The sequence below is a fragment of the Capra hircus genome, chromosome 8 (genome assembly GCF_001704415.2).
Source record: "Capra hircus breed San Clemente chromosome 8, ASM170441v1, whole genome shotgun sequence".
NCBI classification, from domain to species: Eukaryota; Metazoa; Chordata; class Mammalia; order Artiodactyla; family Bovidae; genus Capra; species Capra hircus.
Genome location: NC_030815.1, coordinates 69,308,052 through 69,327,170, shown reverse-complemented (window position 1 = coordinate 69,327,170; position 19,119 = coordinate 69,308,052). Strand labels below are relative to the sequence as shown.

The following is a 19,119-nucleotide window of genomic DNA, read 5'->3' as shown; positions in this document are numbered from 1 at the left end:
TTCCCTGACCAGGGCTTCAACTTGAGCTCCTACAGTGGAAGAGCAGTCTTAGCCACTGGGCTGCCAGGGAGCCCCTCAGATGTGTCTTTCGTAAAATTTTTCTTCCAGTCTGTGGCTTTTTTTCTCATTCTCTTCAATTTCCTCATTTTTTTAAAAGAGAGAAAATAAGTCTAGACAGGGAAAGGTAAGACACTCAGAAAAAGCTAGGCTTAGGAAAAAAAAAGAGAAAGTAGGGTCTTTCTCCAATTATCTCAAATCACTGAGAAATTTCAGGCACAAGTTATAACATTTTCAATATGAAGAGCTAGTCATTTATAAAATTACTTCCCTTTTCACACCACTCAATAAAATGCTGCTCAAGTAAAAGGGGGCTAAGTTATATCCTTTTAAGGATGAGTTCAAGAAGCACTGAATCACTGAAGACAGAGTTTCTAAATAAACAGAAAAGGATGTAGTGGTGAAGCAAGCAGTCAGGGTTCTTTGGGAAGGTACTTAAAAAGGTTACAGACACATCACGAAGTACAAGTAAAGAAGGACAAGCATTAGGAAAAGGCGAGAGGGAAGGGCCACCCTTAGGAGTTGGCTTTCACTCAGGCTAACAGAAATTCTCGGATGGGAAGAGAGTTTTGAAAACAAGACAAAACACACACACACCCCTATACACAACACGTGCCCAGAAGACAGACTATTAGTATCTTCTTAAAGAAATCTTACTGCCAGATCTCAGTGAAATTACCCGAGTACCAATACTGCAGCTGCCCCTAGCATGTCCACTAACAAATTAATAATTCTAACAAGTGCTACAGGTTTACGAAGAAAAAGAACTATATCACTACCATATGTCAACATTATTACAAACACAACTACACACTTATACAAATTTCTTTTTATTTTCCACCCCACGACCCAGTCATTTCACATTAAGACTGAAAAAAAAACAAGGAAAGAAAACCGGAGGAGAAAGTGAAGAAATGTGAATTAGGATACCTAACTTCAAAAGAGAAATTCAAAATGCTTCCAAAGAGAATTGGAGAACTGTTTGATCAAAACCAGTGATCCAATGTGCCTGATTCTGCAGTATTTAAACCCCAGGTCTCAGCCCTTCGCTGTCCCTCACTCCGCGTGGAACCAGAAGCGCACATGAGACCACTGATCCCCAGGGCTGTTCAGCCTCTGCCTCATGCTGCAGCCAACACAATGCTAGGTTGGTTTTCTTCATCTAAGGAGTTCTAAGCTAAAGTTTCTCTTCTCACACACTGTCATATAAAATGAGGATTTCTGCGTCATCCCTCCCTGCCATCACACCAAAAAATAAATTAATAAATAAAATACATACACAAATAAATACAAATTCCAAAATGTTAAATAAAACTGGCTTTTAAAAATCTAGATAAAACAAGGTAAGACTGAATTAGCCCTGAAGGGACTGGAAGATTTTTAAACAAGGGAAAAATAAACACACATACACAAAAAACACTGAAACTCGCAGGCATAGTGACAACTTTCTAAACTGAAATGTCTGGACTTTGGAAGGAGAGTCATGTTTCCCAAAGCCAACTTCTGGAAATCTTAATGCAGACTCAGAGAAATTCCTAACAAAATGAGCTAATGGCCGGGAAGAGAGTATTGAGCAAGGGAAGTGAGTGGTTCAATTTGCAAACATATCAAGAGAAAAGGAAGTGATACACTGCAGAGAAAGGGTCAAGAAAAGCTCATGGCCTGTCATGAACTTTCAAAGCTATTGAATTTCACATGTTCTGATTTTTAGTTTTAAAAAACTGAAACTTACTAAAGGTCAGTAACAAGGACAAGTACCAAAGGTATCTTGGTATGCGTGTGTGTGGTGGAGGTCGGGGGAGGAAGGTAGGAAGAAACCAATACTGCACACTATAAAACAACTGAAATATACAGATAAAACTGTGTTTGTCCTCTCTGGAGGCAAGAAATAACTAAACACCCCTTCCAAAGCTAGTTCAAGTCATGTGTCATCAACTCAATCCCTAGAGATGATTAGGTCAGCAAGAGCCTGAAAAGTACCCACCAACTGGTTTCGTGACATGTCTTTCACATTTGCCAGGGAACAGCCAAATCCTAAGAAACTTTGTCTTCTTACCTTTCCCAGTTGCCCAAATAAGTTAGCTCTCTACTTTAAGAACTTTGCAAAGACTTCATTCACTATTGGCTCTGGCACCAGAAATGGGAACTGCTTAGTAAGCAGAGTTAATAAGGGTAATTGCTGCTTCTCCAGGTTTCTACGGCTCTGTCGGCTTTGGAGACTCCTGAAAGGTCACCCATCTTCACCCACCCCATCTACATTGCAGCAGACTAGCCCCATTTGCTCTACAAAGGCAACAAGACAATTTCCAGCTGAAATTTATGATGGAACCTGATTCTCAGTGTTAACAGACTTAGAAAAGAAAATGAAAAGAAAGATATTCTACTGGGTTGGTGAAAGACCAAACACCAACACAAACCCCTTTCCGGTTGCTGTTGACCCTGCACAGATGAGTTCACAGCTGAGTTCAGAAGTCTGCCTGCTCTGACCAGCCCGTGTCCTGACTGTCCAGTCACAGGAAGAACAGGTTCTCGCACAGCTGGATGGCTGGTTCGTGGTGCAAGATCTGTCCTGACAGGAAGGCTAGCTTGTGGGCATACTTGCAAGGAGCTGGAACTCTAATGGTACCAGGCCAATTCCAGTACATGTGGCACAGTTTGAAAGTCAACCTGTAGGCCAAGAAGAAAACATGAGCCTTATCACTCTCCATCTTCAGTGCAAAGCATGATTATGTCCTTCTGGGTGCATGACACAGCATATTTATGAGCAAACTGGGGGACTGAGGAATATATGATGCAACTTTTTGGAATTATTATTTTTAAGTGAAATTATTTCCACTATTTTTAAGTCAAGAGGACATGGGGAAATTCCCAATTTAGATGCTCCAGTTTTTATAGCAAAATAAGGAAAACAATAAGAACATTTTTTTTTCTCTTGTCTCAAGAAAAGGCTGCAGAAAGAGAAGTACCCCAGCAAAGTATTTATTTACTCTGAGCTCAAGAGCAATGGGGCTCAAACTTGGCTGTGTGTCATAATCACTGGGAGCAGTTTTTAAAAATACAAATGCTTCAAAATGCTTCGAGGTGAAGCCTGGTTGTTAGTAATTTTTTGAAAGGTCTTCAGGTCATTTTAGCATACAACAACGATTATCAATTACTCCTCAAAAAGATATATCATTATCATCAAAGATATAAAGAAACTCAAGGGGTAAGCGGGAGGGCAGTATTTGTCTTTTCTGATTATATAAGAGAAAATGAGTCTTAGTAAATCCAACTCCAAAAGATAAATTCAAAATGCTTTCAGAAAAAAATGCTTTCTGAGAGAATCAAAATTATTAAGCCAAAACCAGTGATTTGTTGAATTAAGCCAAATCCAATTTGCTGAATTCAGAGGTTTTTAAACTCCAGGTCTTAGACTTAGCTCAGTGGCCAGAATTATTCACAAGTTAGGAGTAAGTTACTGGTCAGCTCACCTCTGCATATGATCAGGGCTCAGGTTTGCAGTGTTGAGAACACAAACATAATGGGTTGGAATGCCACAACCCTGCCGCACATGATGGGCAAGAAGGTAGAAGTCCACCCTAGTAAGGAAAAAGTACAAACTAATGGTATAGTTATAGAACTAGAGATGCTCCTTCATTCAAGGCTCAGAGAGGTCAAATGACTGGATCAAGGACATCACAAGGACCAAATGAGGATGAGAATTCAGGTCTCCTGACTCAACAGGCTATTTAAAAGTGGTGGTAGAAACGACCACATCTGTGTGCAGAAGATTAAGCATGCATATTCATAGGAAAAGAATGCATGTTCAATATTTTATACTTAAGAGGTAAAAGCTTCACTGGTGGTTTGTGTGTTTTCTAAATAGCTTTTAAAATTTTATTTTTTACCAGGAAAATCTCTTGAGGATTCCATTCCAAATCTCTCTAGGCTACCTCGCCATTCCAATACCCAGGGAACGGAGAACTTCCCCAACCTATTCTTGTTGAAATACTAGAGTTTCGCCCACTTACCACTCACAGCTTGTTATCGTATGATCTACCACAGTCCCAGGGGAGGGAGTCGCAAAGTTCTCAGTGGCAGCCAGGTACAGGTTGGTGCTGATTTTCTTCTGCACTACAAACACCACCATCTTGGGATGATAATTCTCAAAAGCTTCAAAACACTTCTGTAGCTGAGGAATTTCATAGCTGGCAACTGTCTTTAGTTGGCCATCAGACACTCCATCACGGTACACCACAATCTTATCTGGGAGGCAGTGGTTCACCTGAAACGACACCTTGCTGAGGTGAACCGCGTGGCCCTAGGGCTAATGATCCCCCACAGAGGGTGGCTCACTCAGCGAACAACCTGGAGACATGGCAGTAGGTCCCTCTGACAGCTGGGCCTGAAGCCACCGTATTGGAAGGGCAAGGAAAGGCAGCTTCTAGTCATTTCTAGATTTCCTTAGGGTAGCAAAACAGGTCTGGCACAGCCAAGGTGTTATAAAATATGGAACCAAATAAGCAAGCTCTGAGTCATATACACAAGGCTTATACTGAAATGGTGTGAACAAAGTTAAAAAGAAGGAAAATTACAGGCTTGAATCAATCCTCCTTCTACTTGGATATAACACTAAATTACTGTCTACGCAAAGAACAAGGTGAACTGTTGAAGAGATTCTAACATATAACTGCACATGCCACAGATCCACCAACCTGATATTTTTGTGTATCAGCCACATCCAAAGTTGCTAATACAAGGATCCTTTACTAAATAATTATTCTGTGTGTGTGTGTGTGTGTGTGTGTGCTTAATCGCTCAGTCATATCTGATTCTTTACAACCTTGGAATTATTGCCCTAGTTGAAGTGCTTTTTTATCTTGTTTTTCTCTGTTTAGTATCTATTCCACCCCCTTTTTTTTTTTTGGTAAGAGCATTTTAGTGTTCTTCTGCCTCCAGTAGGATAGTCTGGTGGGATTTTAATTTAATTTTAATTGCCTCCCCCTAATCCAGGCCTTCTCAGCCTCAACACTATTGATGTGTGGGACCAGTGAATTCTGTTACTGGGGGCTGACACCAGAACACATTCCACAGCATTCCTGGCCTCTACCCACTAGATGCCAGTAGCTCTCTCCCCCAGTTATAACCCAAAATGTCTCCAGGTTTCCCAATGGTAGGACAAAACTGTGCCCAGTTGAGAATCACTGCGCTAATGAAAAGACAGGAGATGATTCCAGCTATGCCAGCAGAATGCTTTTCCCTCACTCTGACTCTTGGGCAGAGAACCAGAAACACCTGGAGTTTGATGGTGCTTTTTCAGGTCCCTGCTTCTAGAACTCCAGTCCATTTCCCAGTTTGACGCTCAACCTTCTCACCAGTTCCCTGAGGCTCTTCATGATCTTACCAACTAATCTCCATTTTGCTAAAGTGAGCACATTTCTGTGACTTCCCAAAGAGTCTTGATACGCTGTGTTAAAGGCTAGGTAACACAGGCACTGAGATCTGAAAGAAACCCTGAGTTCACAGGTGAGGAAACAGAGAAGTATGAGACTGGATCTGGGGTCAGCAGACCTGGGACTGAGTCTGCATGCGCTGCTCCTCAGCTATGCTGTTGAAGACTGTTCCCCACTTGAAAAATGATGATCACCTCACCTTCTTCTTCTTAGGGTTGAGAGATAAAGTGTGTGTATCATGAATACAAAAGTTGAAGACAGACTAGATCAAGGAAATACAGATATTCTGAAGCACAGGGAAGGAATCTAACAAGATCAATGGAGTATAAATCAGAATCAAATTCAACTGAAGTATTCACTGATATTACGTCTTTCTTTAAAATTTGCTAACCCTGGCAATCCACTCCAGTATTCTTGCTTGGAGAACCCCATGGACAGAAGAGCCTGGCAGGCTACAGTCCATAGGGTCTCACAGAGTAAGACAAGACTGAAGCGACTTAGCCCGGCACGGCAACCAACCACTGAGGGTGAGTCACTATACTTGGTCCTACATAAGATTCCAGTAAGAGTGAAGTACATGACTCCTGTTACCAAGGAGCATGAAAATCTTATAATATAGTTAACAGTCAACAATGTTAACTTTTCTAGGTCATCTAGCCCATCCTCTTCATTTCATATGATCTAGGAGGGTCAAAATATGAGACAAGTCACAATACTGAAACATTAATAGTAAACATACATTATCAAATCACTTCAGTACTATGGTAAATACATGAAACAATAAATTCAAGGATATCTTGAAAGGAGGACTGTGCTTGTTGGCCTGGTGTCTCTAGCACTAAATACAATGGTGAGGGTCAAGGAGATAATAAGTATCTGCTGAAACTTTGAGATGTTCTTTTATGTGTGATTGCATTCATTCACTGAACAAACATTTAATGCCCACTAGATATGAGCCACTGTGCTAGTCTCATAAAAATTATCTTGAAAGGATGTGCAAGTATTAGTCGCTCAGTCATGTCCGACTTCTTGTGACGCCATGGACCGTAGCTGGCCAGGCATCCATGGAATTCTCCAGGCAAGAATACTGGAGTGGGTAGCCATTCCCTTCTCCAAGGGATCTTCCCGGCCCAGTGATCAAATCCCCGTCTCTTGCCACTGCAAGCAGATTATTTACCATCTGAGCCACGAGGGAAACCCAAAAATTATCTTGATACCTTCCAAATATTAGTGGAACTTAAAACTGGGGAGACACACACATAAAAGTAAATGCTCTCAAGACATTATAAATAATATAACAAAGGTATAAATAAAATGCTATGAGAACAGAGAAGTGTAAGACGTTTGTTCCCTGGAGGAATATGTGAACCTCAGTGAAATAATCAGCAGACACTTCAGTCAGCAAAGAAGGGAAAAAGGATTCCAGGTAGAGCTTGAGCAAAGTTCTAGACTGTGACTAGATAAGGGGCAAGTAAACAACTGGAGACTGACCTATATGATGATGTAAGTAACCCAAGTGTCCATCAACACAAGAATGGGTAAGCAAAATGTTGCACAGACATCCAACAGAATATTATTCAGCTCTTAAAAGGGAGGAAATTCTGCAATGTACTACAACATGGCTGAACTCTGAAGACACTATGCTAAGTGAAACAAACCAGTTGCAAAAAGACAAATGAGTATCATTCCATGGATGTGAGATACTCAAGAGTCATCAAAATCAGAGACAGAATGTACAATGGTGGTGGCCAGGGGTGAGGGGGTGGAGAGCATGGGAAACAACTGTTTAATGAAGAGAGTTTCAGTTTTACAACATAAAAAGAGCTACGGAGATGGATGATGAAGACGACTGCACAACATTATCAATTTCCTACCATTAAAAAGTTATACTTAAAAAGGATAGAATGTTAAGTTTTATATGTATTTTACTTAATTAAAAAACAGTGGGGGCTTCCCTGGTGGCTCAGTGGTAAAGAATCCTCCTGCCAATGCAGGAGACATGGGTTTCATCCGTGGTCTGGGACAATCCCACATGCAGCAGAGCAACTAAGCCCATGCACCATAATGATTGAAGCCTGGGTGCTTATAGCCCATGCTCTGCAACGAGAAGCCACTTCAGTGAGAAGCCTGTTCACTACAACTAGAGGAAAAAAAAGTCCACGTGGCAACAAAGACCCAGTACAGACATTAAAAAAAACAAAATGGGGGAAAAAAAGGAGGAAGAAGAGGCCAGCAAGATATTGGCAACAGTAGGTTCAGTAAGGGTAGGCTAAATTCTGGAAGAGTTCCCAAATAATCACTGGCTCAAGAGAACTCCACCCTAAGATCCTCCCAATTCTGCTAAGACAAGGGAAGTGAAGGTAGAACTGAGAAGCAGAAAGAACCTATACACTCACACATCGTAAAGCTGGCTGCCTGCAACTTTTGATTCCAAAAGTAACACCGTGGCCCTTCTGTCTTCAGAGTCAGACACCAGTCAGACCAGGCTGGTAGTCACAGCCACAGCCAGGGTCACATCAGAAGCAACAGGGGCTGTATCAACTACAGCTGAGTTTAATTTTCTCCAACCTCAGGCCAAATAACAGATAAACTCAACATCAGGTGATTACTAATCATGAGCGCTAAAAGCTAAGGCAAGTGTCAAGAACAGCTTGGCTTTGATTTTCACACGTGAATGGAAAGCGACCCTGGTACTCAGACTCACATGTCAGGCTTCAGTGGCCCATGAGACATCCCAGTACTAGAGGAGCCTCGCAGGCAGTGGGAGATGTGGTCCCGGAGCTCTGACGAATGCTATGGGCCACAGCAGTGGTTCCCTGTGCTCTGGGCTCCAATCCTTTCCCATCCAGGAGTCCCTTAGTCATTTTAGGGAGTCCACAAAGTCAAAACTGTTCTCACAATACCACTACATTACTTGGCATTTTCACTCCAATTCTCTCACAAATATTCACCAGAATTTTCCAGAAAGTAAATGATGTGTGACACCACAATAAATTAAATGCAGGATATTCCCTTGCCTTTTACTAACCCAAACATTACAGCCATTCACTGAAATGAAAAACAAACATTACCAAACATTTTTAAAGTAGTTATCTTTGACTACTCTTGAGTATCTCATATATGTGCAATCATAGGGTATTTATCTTTTTGTGATTATGATCTTTAAAATGTGGTTTTTGTTATTCACATGTATTGAGCTTATTAGTATTTGAAAGTAAAATTTAAAAATATAAAATGCTCTGTTTTAAAATCTAATATGATAATCACTGATAGATATACACTTATACAAACAAAAAACTCAGTAATATTTAAGGTTTCCTTAGACCAGAAAATCTGAGAACTGCTGGACTAGAAAAATAAATCTAAATACAGATTTTTAAATAAAACCATAGATGAAATGAAGCTTGCCAGCAAGGCCTCACTCATAGACCAGGAATTCTGGGATATCCTACAGCTGAGGATAATTGGAAAAGCTGGACAAAATATAAAAACATCTATGTGAAGGCACATCAGAGGAAGGGTGGGGCCCCAGGGAAATAAGCCAACCTTTCGAACCTGTTTTTCCCTCGGCAGCATGTGTTAATTTGTTGATTCCACACACGTACGTAAGCTAGATGGATGTTTGGGAGTAGTGTTTTTTCTAATTCACAGCTTTAGTGAGATATAACATGCGACATCGTAAAAGACACCCTTTTAAGGTACAAGAATCAAAAGTTTTAAATTTATAGAATCTTGCAACCATCATCAATTTTAGAATATATTCATCACCCCAAAAAGGTAATCTCATACCCACTAGCAGTTATTTTCCATGACCCCTCAACCCCAACTCCTGGAACACACTAACCTACTTTTTGTTTCTTTGGATTAGACTGTCCTGGACAAACATAATCAATAGGTGGTCTCTGTGACTAAATAGTTTCACTGAACATATCTTCATAGTTCACCCATGTTGTACCATGTATCAATACTTCATTCCTTTATGCTGCCAAATAGTATTCCATCATATTGTTTGTCCATTCATCAATCATATGGAGTATTTTCACTTTTGGCTATTATGAATAATACTGCTATGATCATCATATACATGTTTTTGTGTGGACATATGCTTTCAATTCTTTTGGTTTACATCCAGGAGTAGAACTGCTGGGTCTCCTGTAACTATGCTTAACATTCTGAAGAAATGCCAAACTATTTTTCAAAGTAGCTTGACTGTTTGGCAATCCCACCAGCAATGCATGAGGGTTCCTATTTCTCCACATATTCAACAACACTCTTTTATTTTAGCCATCTTAGTGTGCGTGTGGGCTCCCCAGTGGCTTAGATGGTAAAGAATCTGCCTGCAATGTGGGTGACCTGGGCTTGATCCCTGGGTTGGGCAGATCCCCTGGAGAAGGGAATGGCAACCCACTCCAGTATTCTGGCCTGGAGAATTCCATGGACAGAGGAACCTGGCAGGCTACAGTTCATGGGGTCACAAAGAGTCAAGACACAACTGAGCAACTTTAACTTTCACTTTAGTATCTGTGTGGTAGCATCCCATGGTTGTGCATGTTTTGAGAGACTTTGTTTTTCAGACCAGTATTAAGTTTACAAAGAAACAAGAGGCCGTAGTTCAGAGTTCCCATATACACCTTCCCCACCAATCACACACAGTTTCCCCCATTGTTACCATATTACATTAAGATAGGACATTTGTTACAACTGATGAATACTGATACATTATTATCAACTAAAGTCAACAGGTGGCCCAGTGGTAAAGAATTTGCTTGCCAATGGAGGAGATGAAGAGACCTGGGTTCAATCCCTGGGTTGAGAAGATTCCTGGAGTAGGAAATGGCAATCCAGCCCAGTATTTTCACCTGGAAAATCCCATGAACAGAGGAGCCTGGCAGGCTACAGTTCATGGGGCCACAAAGAGTTAGACATGACTGAGTGAGTGAGCACAGCACACAGTTTATATTAGAATTTATTCTCGTACATTCTATAGGCTTTGCAAAATACATGCCATTTGTCTACATCTGTCACATGTCATTTGTAGTATCCTATACAATATTTTCACAGTCCTAAAAATCCCCTGTGCTCCCTATTTATCCTATCTTCACCCTCCCAAACCTCTGGCAATCACTGTCTTTACTGTGTCCATAGTTTCGTGTCTTTTCCAGACTGTCCTATAGTTGGAATCATACAGTATGCAGCCTTTTTAGATATGCTTCTTTCACTATTACGCATTTAAGATTCCTCCAGATCTTCCCATGATTCAATAGTTCATTTGTTTACTGCTGAATATTTAACTGTCTCGTGTATTTAACTGTCATTTAACTGTGTATTTAAATTCAAATATTTATTTGAATATTCAATATCTGTGTATTTAAATTCAAATATTTGTTTAAATAATTAAATTCAAATATTTATTTGAATATTTAATATGTCGTGTATTTAACTGTCACCTACTGAAGGATATCTTGGTTGCTTCCAAGTTTTAACAATTATAAATAAAGCTGCTATAAAAATTGTGTATTTTTTTGTGTCTGTGTGTAAACATATGCTTTCAACTCCTCTGGGTAATTACTAAGGGGTAAGACTGCTGGATGGTATGGTAAGAGAATGTTTAGTTTATAAGAAACTGCTGAATTGTCTTCCAAAATGGCTGGACCATTCCACACTTCCTCAGGCAATGTTGAGAGATTGCTCTACATCCTCACCAGCATTTGGTGGTGTCAGTTTTTGGATTTTGGCTATTCTGAAAGATGTGCAGTGGTATCTTGTTTAAATTTGCCATTCCCTAATATTATTGAGTATCTCTGCATATACTTATTTGCCATCTGTATATGTTCTTTGATGAGAAGTCTGTTCAAGTCTTCTGCCCATCTTTTTACTTCTGAGTTTTTAATAATTCTGTTTTTTAAGTAACAGGACTTTATCAGATATGTGTTCTGCAAGTATTTCCTCTGAATATGTAGCTTTTTTCCATTCTCTTAGTGTCTTTCACAGATGTTTTAAAAAATTTTAATTAAGTTCTGTTCATCAGTTCTTTCTTTCATGGACAGTGAAATGTCCACGTGGTAATAGGTAGTGCTTTGGAATCAAAAGGTCATCACCAAACCCAAGGTGACCAAGAATTTCTATACCTTTTATACCTTTTACAGTTTAGTATTTTAACACTAAATTTGTGACATTTTGAGTTACTTTTGTGAAAGGTATATGGTCTGGATATAGTTTGTGGGTTTTTTTGTCACTGTATTTTGGTTTTTTTTTGCATGTGGATGGGCAGCTATTCCAGTACCATTTATTGAAAAGAGTCTCCTTTTCCCACTGAAGTGCCCCTGTTCTTTTATCAAAGGTCACTGGAATGTATTTGTACCAGTCTATTTCTGGGCTGTTACCTTGTCATCTTTTGTCAGCACACACCATCTATACTACTGTAGATTTACAGTAGCCTAAGTCCCCTGATTTTGTTTTTCTTCAATACTGTGTTGGCTACCCTGTGTCTTTTGCCTTTCCATTTAAACTTTGCTGGGATTCTGTTTAGTGCTACACTGAATCTATGGATCAAATTGGGAAGAACTGACATCTTGACAATATTGAGTCTTTCTATCAATGAACATGGGATAGCTCTCCCTTTTTTTAGATTCTTTGATATTTCTCATGAGAGTTTTAAGACTTTTCTTCATGTAGATCTTACACAAACTTTGTTAGATTTATATCTGTATATTTCTTTTTTTTTTTGGTGCTAATACAAACTGTATAGCTTTCAATTTCAAATTCCAATTGTTCATTGCTGGTATATAGAAAAGGAATTGATTTCGTGGGTTTTTTTTAGCAATTTAATTTTGTATATTTACTTTGTATTCTGCAACGTTATAATTCCAGCACAGTTCTCTTTTGTTGTTGACTTCTTGAGATGTCTATGTAGACATGCTATCTGTAAAGTTTTTCCCCTCCTTTTCAACTGTATAAGTTTTACTCCTTTTTGTCTTTTTGCATTAGCTAGGACTCCCAGCATGATGCTGAATAGGAATGGTGAGAGAAGAAACACTTTGTTCTTGATCTTAGGGGGAAGTATGTAGTTTCTCAGAATTAGGTACAAGGTTAGCTGCAGGATTTTTGTAGGTGTTCTTTATCAAGTTTATGAAGTTCCTCCTATAGTGCTAGTCTGTTGGGAGGCTTTTTTATTTTTTAAATCATGAATGGGAGCTGATTTTTGTCAAATGCTTTTTCTGCATCTATTTGTGTGATAGGATTTTTCTTCTTGAGCCTACTGATGGACTGTATACAAATTTTCAAATGCTGAACCAACCTTGTATAATTGGACTATAACCCACTAGGTTGTTGTACTCTTTTCAAGGGTTGCTTTAACAACCACAAACTGAGTTGCTTGGAACAACAGAAATGTACTCTCTCATATTTCTAGAGGGCAGAAGTCCAGAATTGAAGTTATCAGCAGTGCAACATGCATCCTCCAAAAGCCCTAGGAAAGAATACTTCCTTGACCTGCTTTAGCTTCTGGTGGTTTCTGACAATCCTTAGTGCTTCTTGGATTGTATATACATCACTCTAATCTCATTTCTACCTTTGCAGTGCCTTCTTCTGCGTATGTGTCTCTGCTTGTTTATATGGCCTTCTATAACTCTGTGACCAAACTTTCCTCTTTCTGTAGGAATACAATAGTGGCTTAGGGAAAGAGTTGATTACAGCATGTTAATCTTGTATCTTTCACCCTGCTGAACTTTTATTAGCTACAATAGTGTGTATACATGTATTCTTTATGATTTTTTTGTATGTAAGACAATGTCAAATAGATACAGAGAGTTAACTTGGGACTTCCCTGGTGGCCCAGTGCTAAGACTCCATGCTCCCAATGCAGGGGGCCCAGATTCGATCCTTGGTCAGGGAACCAGATTCCACATACCATAACTAAGAGTTTGCAAGCCACAACTAAAGATCCCACCTGCAACTAAGACCTGGTACAAACAAACAAACAAACAAAATATTTTAAAAGGCATACTTTAACTTCATTTCCAGTCTAGAAATCTTCTGCAATTTTCTTATGATATTTTTGTCTAGCTTTCAGTTCAGTTCAGTCGCTCAGTTGTGTCTGACTCTTTTGTGACCCCACAGACTGCAGCATGCCAGGCTTCCGTGTCCATTACCAACTCCTGGAGCTTGCTCAAAAACTCATGTCCATTGAGTCGGTGATGCCATCCAACCATCTCATCCTCTGTCGTCCCTTTCTCCTCCCGCCTTCAATTTTTCCCAGCATCAGGGTCTTTTCCAGTGAGTCAGTTCTTCACATCAGGTTGCCAAAGAATTGGAGCTTCAGCTTCAGCATCAGTCCTTCCAATGAATATTCAGGACTGATTTCCTTTAGGATTGACTGGTTGGATCTCCTTGCAGTCCAAGGGACTCTGAAGAGTCTTCTCCAACAGAACAGTTCAAAAGCATCAATTCTTCAGCACTCAACCTTCTTTATAGTCCCAACTCTCACATCCATACATGACTACTAGAAAAACCATAGCTTTGACTAAATGGATTTTTGTTGGCAAGGTAACATCTCTGCTAATATGCTGTCTAGGTTTGTCATAGCTTTTCTTCCAAGGAGCAAGCATCTTTTAATCTCATGGCTGCAGTCACCATGTGCAGTGATTTGGGAGCCCAAGAAAATAAACATTGTTTCCATTGTTTCCCCAGGTATTTGCCATGAAGTGATGGGACTGGATGCCATGATCTTAGTTTTTTGAATGTTGAGTTTTAAGCCAGCTTTTTCACTCTCCTCTTTCACTTTCATCAAGAGGCTCTTTAGTTCCTCTTTGCTTTCTGCCATAAGGGTGGTATTATCTGCATATCTGAGGTTATTCTCCCTGCAATCTTGATTCCAGCTTGTGCTTCATCCAGCCCAGCATTTTGCATGATGTCCTCTGCATGTAAGTTAAACAAGCAGGGTGACAATATACAGCCTTGACATACTCCTTTCCCAATTTGGAACCAGTTTAGCTTTAGTATCAGGGTAATTCTGGCCTTATGGTACAAACTGGAAAATGTTCCCTCCTTTCCTATTTTCTGGAAGAGTTCGTGAAAGAATATTCTTTTAATGTTTGGTATAACTAAAAAGTTTTGATGGTTTGTGCCTTTTTTTGGAGTTTGTCCATCTCACTTAGGTAATCTAATTTCTGGGCATATAGTTGTTCATTTCCTAAAATCCTTTTTATTTCTGCAAGGTCAGTCTTTCATTCCTGATCTTAGTATCTGATTCTTCTCTTTTTCATGGGTGCTAGCTAAAGGCTTATCAATTTTGTTGATCTTTTCAAATAATCAATTTTTGGTCGCACTGATTTCCTCTGTTGTTTCTTAGTGTTCCAGTTCACTTATCTATGCTATAACCTCTATCAATTTTTCCCTTCTTGCTTTGAGCTTAGTTTGCTCTTCTTTTTCTAGTTTTTAAGATGGAACTTGGGTTGTTTGCAGATTTTTGTTATTTAATATAGGTGGCTCAGATGGTAAAGCATCTACCTACAGTGCAGGAGATGTTCGATCCCTGGGTTGGGAAGACCCCCTGGAGAAGGAAATGGCAACCCACTCCAGTACTCTTGCCTGGAAAATCCCATGGATGGAGGATCCTGGTAGGCTACAGTCCATGGGGCAGCATAGAGTCGGACACGACTGAAAGACTTCCCTCACTCACTCACTCATTTACAGCTATAAATTTTCTTCTAAGTACTGCTTTACATACATCCACAAGTTTTGATATGTTTTATTTTCATTTATCTCAAATTGTTTCCTAATTACCCCTTTGATTTCTTCTTTGACCTCTTGGTTACTTAAGAGTATTGTTTAATTTCCATATAGTTGTGACTTTCCCAAATATCCCTTGTATTAACTTCTAATTTTGTGCTATTGTGGTTTCAGACCATATTTTGCAGAGTTTTAGTCTTTTTAAATGTACTGAGTCTTGTTTTACATACATTCTATCATGGAGGATGTGTCACGTACATTTGAGAAGAATGGAAGTTCTGTTGTTGGGTGCTCTGTAGATGTCTGTTGAGTTAGATCACAGAATTGTTCAAATACTCTGTTTCCTTGTTGATCGTATTTCTACTTGTTCTATCCATTACTGAAAATGGAATTTTGAAATCTCCATCTATTACTGAATTGTCTATTTCTCCTTTCATTTATATTTGTTTTTGTTTCATATATTTTTGGATCTATATTGCTAGTTTCACATGAGTTTATGCTTTATGATCTTCTCATGGACAGACCCTTTTGCTATTACAAATGTCTTTTCTTGTCTCCAGTCACAACTGCTGTCTTAAAGTCTATTTAGCCTATTAGTATTGCTACTCCAGCTCTCTTTTGGTTATTATTTGCATGGTTTATTTTCTTCTTTTACTTTCAACATACTGTGTCTTTGAAACTAGACTATGTCTCATGTAGAAAGTACATCTTCATATTTTCACTTAATCTAAGTTACTAATTTATACCTTAGATTTAGTCTATTTACATTTAGTGCAATTACTGACAGAGTAAAATTTACATCTGCCATTTTACTATTTGTTTTCCACATGCCTTATATCTTTTGTGTCCCTCTATTTTTCCTTTACTGCCTTAATTTGTATTAAACAGGCATTTTCTAGTTACCATTTTAACTCCCTCGTCATTCTTTTTCTTATATTTTTGAGTTATTTTCTTAGTGTTTCACCTGGGGATTACAATTAACATATTATAACAATCTCATTTGGTCAATTAATACAAAATTAACTTTAATATTGTTCAAAAACTTTGCTTCTATATGGCTCTATTCCCTCCGCTCCCCTTTGTAACTTTGTCATACAAATTATATATTTATATACTGTATACACATCCAATTAGATTTATAATTATTGCTTTTTGCCTTTGTCTCTTAAAACACAAACTAGAAGAAAAGTTACAAACAAATATATATTTTTGCTCTGTTTTATCTATATAGTTACCTTTTCCGGGGCTGTTTATTTCTTCATGTGGATACAAGTTACTGTCTATGTCATTTCATTTCTACATGAAGGACTCCCTTTGCTAGTGACAAACCCCCCCGGCTTTTATCTCAGAATGTCTTACTTTCTCCTTTAAAAAAAAATGAGATATAAACCACAAAAAATCACCATTTCAAAGAGTATAATTCAGAGATTTTAGTATATTCACTAAATTACGTACCTATCAACACTACCTATTTCAATAATATTTTCATCACCCTGAAAAGAACCTTGTACCCATCAGCAGTTAATACCTATTCCATGCTCATTCTCTGGAAACCAGCATTTTGTCTCTACAAATATGCCTATTCCAGATACTTCAGATATGCATGCTAAGCCACTTCAGTAGTGTCTGACTATGTGGTAGCCCACCAGGCTCCTGTGTCCATGGGACTCTTCAGGTAAGAATACGGGAGTGGATTGCCATGCCCCCCCCCCCCCCAAGGAGATCTTCCCAACCCAGAGATGGAACTTTCATCTCTTATGTCTCCTGCATTGGCAGGCAGGTTCTTTACCACTAGTGCCACCTGGGAAGCCCATTCATAGAAACGGAATAATATAAATACATGACTTTTTATGTCTAGCTTCTTTCACTGAACACAATGTCAAGGTTTCGCCTTCATTTCTGAACAGGAGCTTTTCTGGATATACAATTCCTATTCAACCTTCTTTTTCTTCCAGCATTTGCAATATGTCATCTGACTGCCTTCAGGCCTCCATGATTGCTGATGAGAAGTCAGCTCTTAATCGAACTGAAGATGCCTTGAACGTAACGAGTGGCTTTCACTTGGTGCTTTCAAGATGCCCTCTTTGTCTTTTAGCAGTTTTACTAGGTTGTGTCTCAGTGTGGGTATCTTTGAGTTTTTCCTATTTACTGTTCATTGGGGCTCTTGGATGAATGATTTTTTTCACTATTTGGGGAATTTGGGGCTATTATTTCCTCCAGTGTTCTTTCTTCCCTATCCTTTCTCATTACTCCCCTTCTGGGAATCACATTATGTTCATATTGCTATGGCTGATGTTGTCCCACAGATCTCTGAGCCTCTGTTAGAATTCCTTATTTTTTTCTTTCTTTTCTTCACACTTCATAATATCAACTGATCCATCTTCAATTTTCTAGCTATTTCTTTCTGCCTAATCAAATCTGATGTTAAGCCCCCATAGTGAAATTTTCATTTATTACATTTTAGAATGCCAGAATTTCTATAAGGTTAATTTTCTTAAAAATACCTTTATTCAGAGAATCCATATACCATGTAATTCAGCGATGTAAAGTGTAAAATTAAGTGGTTTTTAGTGTATTCACAGATATATACAACTATCACCACAATCAATTTTATAACATTTTCATCACCTCAACAAGAAGCCCCAGACGCTTGAACTACCACCACTCTACATCTCTTATTCTCTCCCTAACTTAGCCCTAAGCAACCATTAATCTACTTTCTGTTCCTAAAAATGTCACTGTTCTAAACATTTCTGATGAATGGATTCATGTAATATGTGAATGTGTGGTCCTTTATGACTGGCTTTTTTCACTTAGCATGACATATTCAAGGTCCAGGTATCACTTGCTGTTTCACCTAATCTATATTTTTTCCTCAAAAAATTTATTATTTTATTTTCTCTTCTCTTGTCTCAATTGTTACATGCTCTTCTTTTATTCTTTTAGTGGCTACCCTAGAAATTACAACTCTTCAGTGTATCAAAATATAATATATATTAGTACTTTCACCTTTTCCTCAATAATTAAAGAAACTCAAGGCACTGGAATTTCATTTACTTCTCCTAGATATATTATATCTCCAAGATATAATGTTATTGTCATTAACTTGAAATTTATACACACAAATGAATATATATCCATTAAAAATATTAATTACTTTACATGGTGGGCATTCATTTAAATTTATGCCCATGTTTGGCACTTTTACTCCTATTTTTATTCCTTTAACCATTTCTACATTTCTTTCTGGGGTAATTTTCCTTCTAGGTGAAAAATGCTCTTTAGTATATGCCTTCAGTGGAAATCTGCCAATAATAGTCTTTTTTTCACCTTACTAAAAGTTACTTTTAGTGGATATCAGATTCTATGTTGGTAGTTATTTTCCTTCAGCATTTTGTAGCTACTCTTTATCTTGTGGTTCAAACTGTTTGACTAGTTCACTATTTGTCAATTTGTTGCTCCTTGAAGATAAGTGCTCTTGTTTTCCTTAACAGGTGTATATATATATAATATGTCTTAACAGGTGTATATATATATATTTGTCTTTACTTTCAACAGTTTATGTGCCTGCTGCTGTTGCTGCTAAGTCACTTCAGTCATGTCTGACTCTGTGTGACCCCACAGACAGCAGCCCACCAGGCTCCCCCATCCCTGGGATTCTCCAGGCAAGAACACTGGAGTGGGTTGCCATTTCCTTCTCCAATTCATGAAAGTGAAAAGTGAAAAGGAAGTCGCTCCATCATGTCCGACTCTTTGCGACCCCATGGACTGCAGCCCACCAGGCTCCTCCGTCCATGGGACTTTCCAGGCAAGAGTACTGGAGTGGGGTGCCATCGCCTTCTCCAATAATGTGCCTAAGTGTACTTTTTATATCCTGCTTTGGATTTGACGGATTTCTTGT

General features: G+C 38.8%; 1 protein-coding gene across 1 annotated transcript in view; it reads right to left on the bottom strand.

Annotated features, from left to right (window-relative positions):
- PIWIL2 (piwi like RNA-mediated gene silencing 2) overlaps positions 2,360 to 19,119 on the bottom strand; it is a 63,455-nt gene continuing 46,695 nt past the window's right edge. Inside the window, exons 20-22 of the mRNA XM_018052836.1 lie at positions 4,068 to 4,321; positions 3,528 to 3,635; positions 2,360 to 2,724 (exon numbers count right to left, since the gene is read on the bottom strand). Coding sequence (XP_017908325.1) covers positions 2,568 to 2,724; positions 3,528 to 3,635; positions 4,068 to 4,321 — 519 coding nt within the window. The 3' untranslated portion in view covers positions 2,360 to 2,567. The remainder of the gene's footprint in view (positions 2,725 to 3,527; positions 3,636 to 4,067; positions 4,322 to 19,119) is intronic.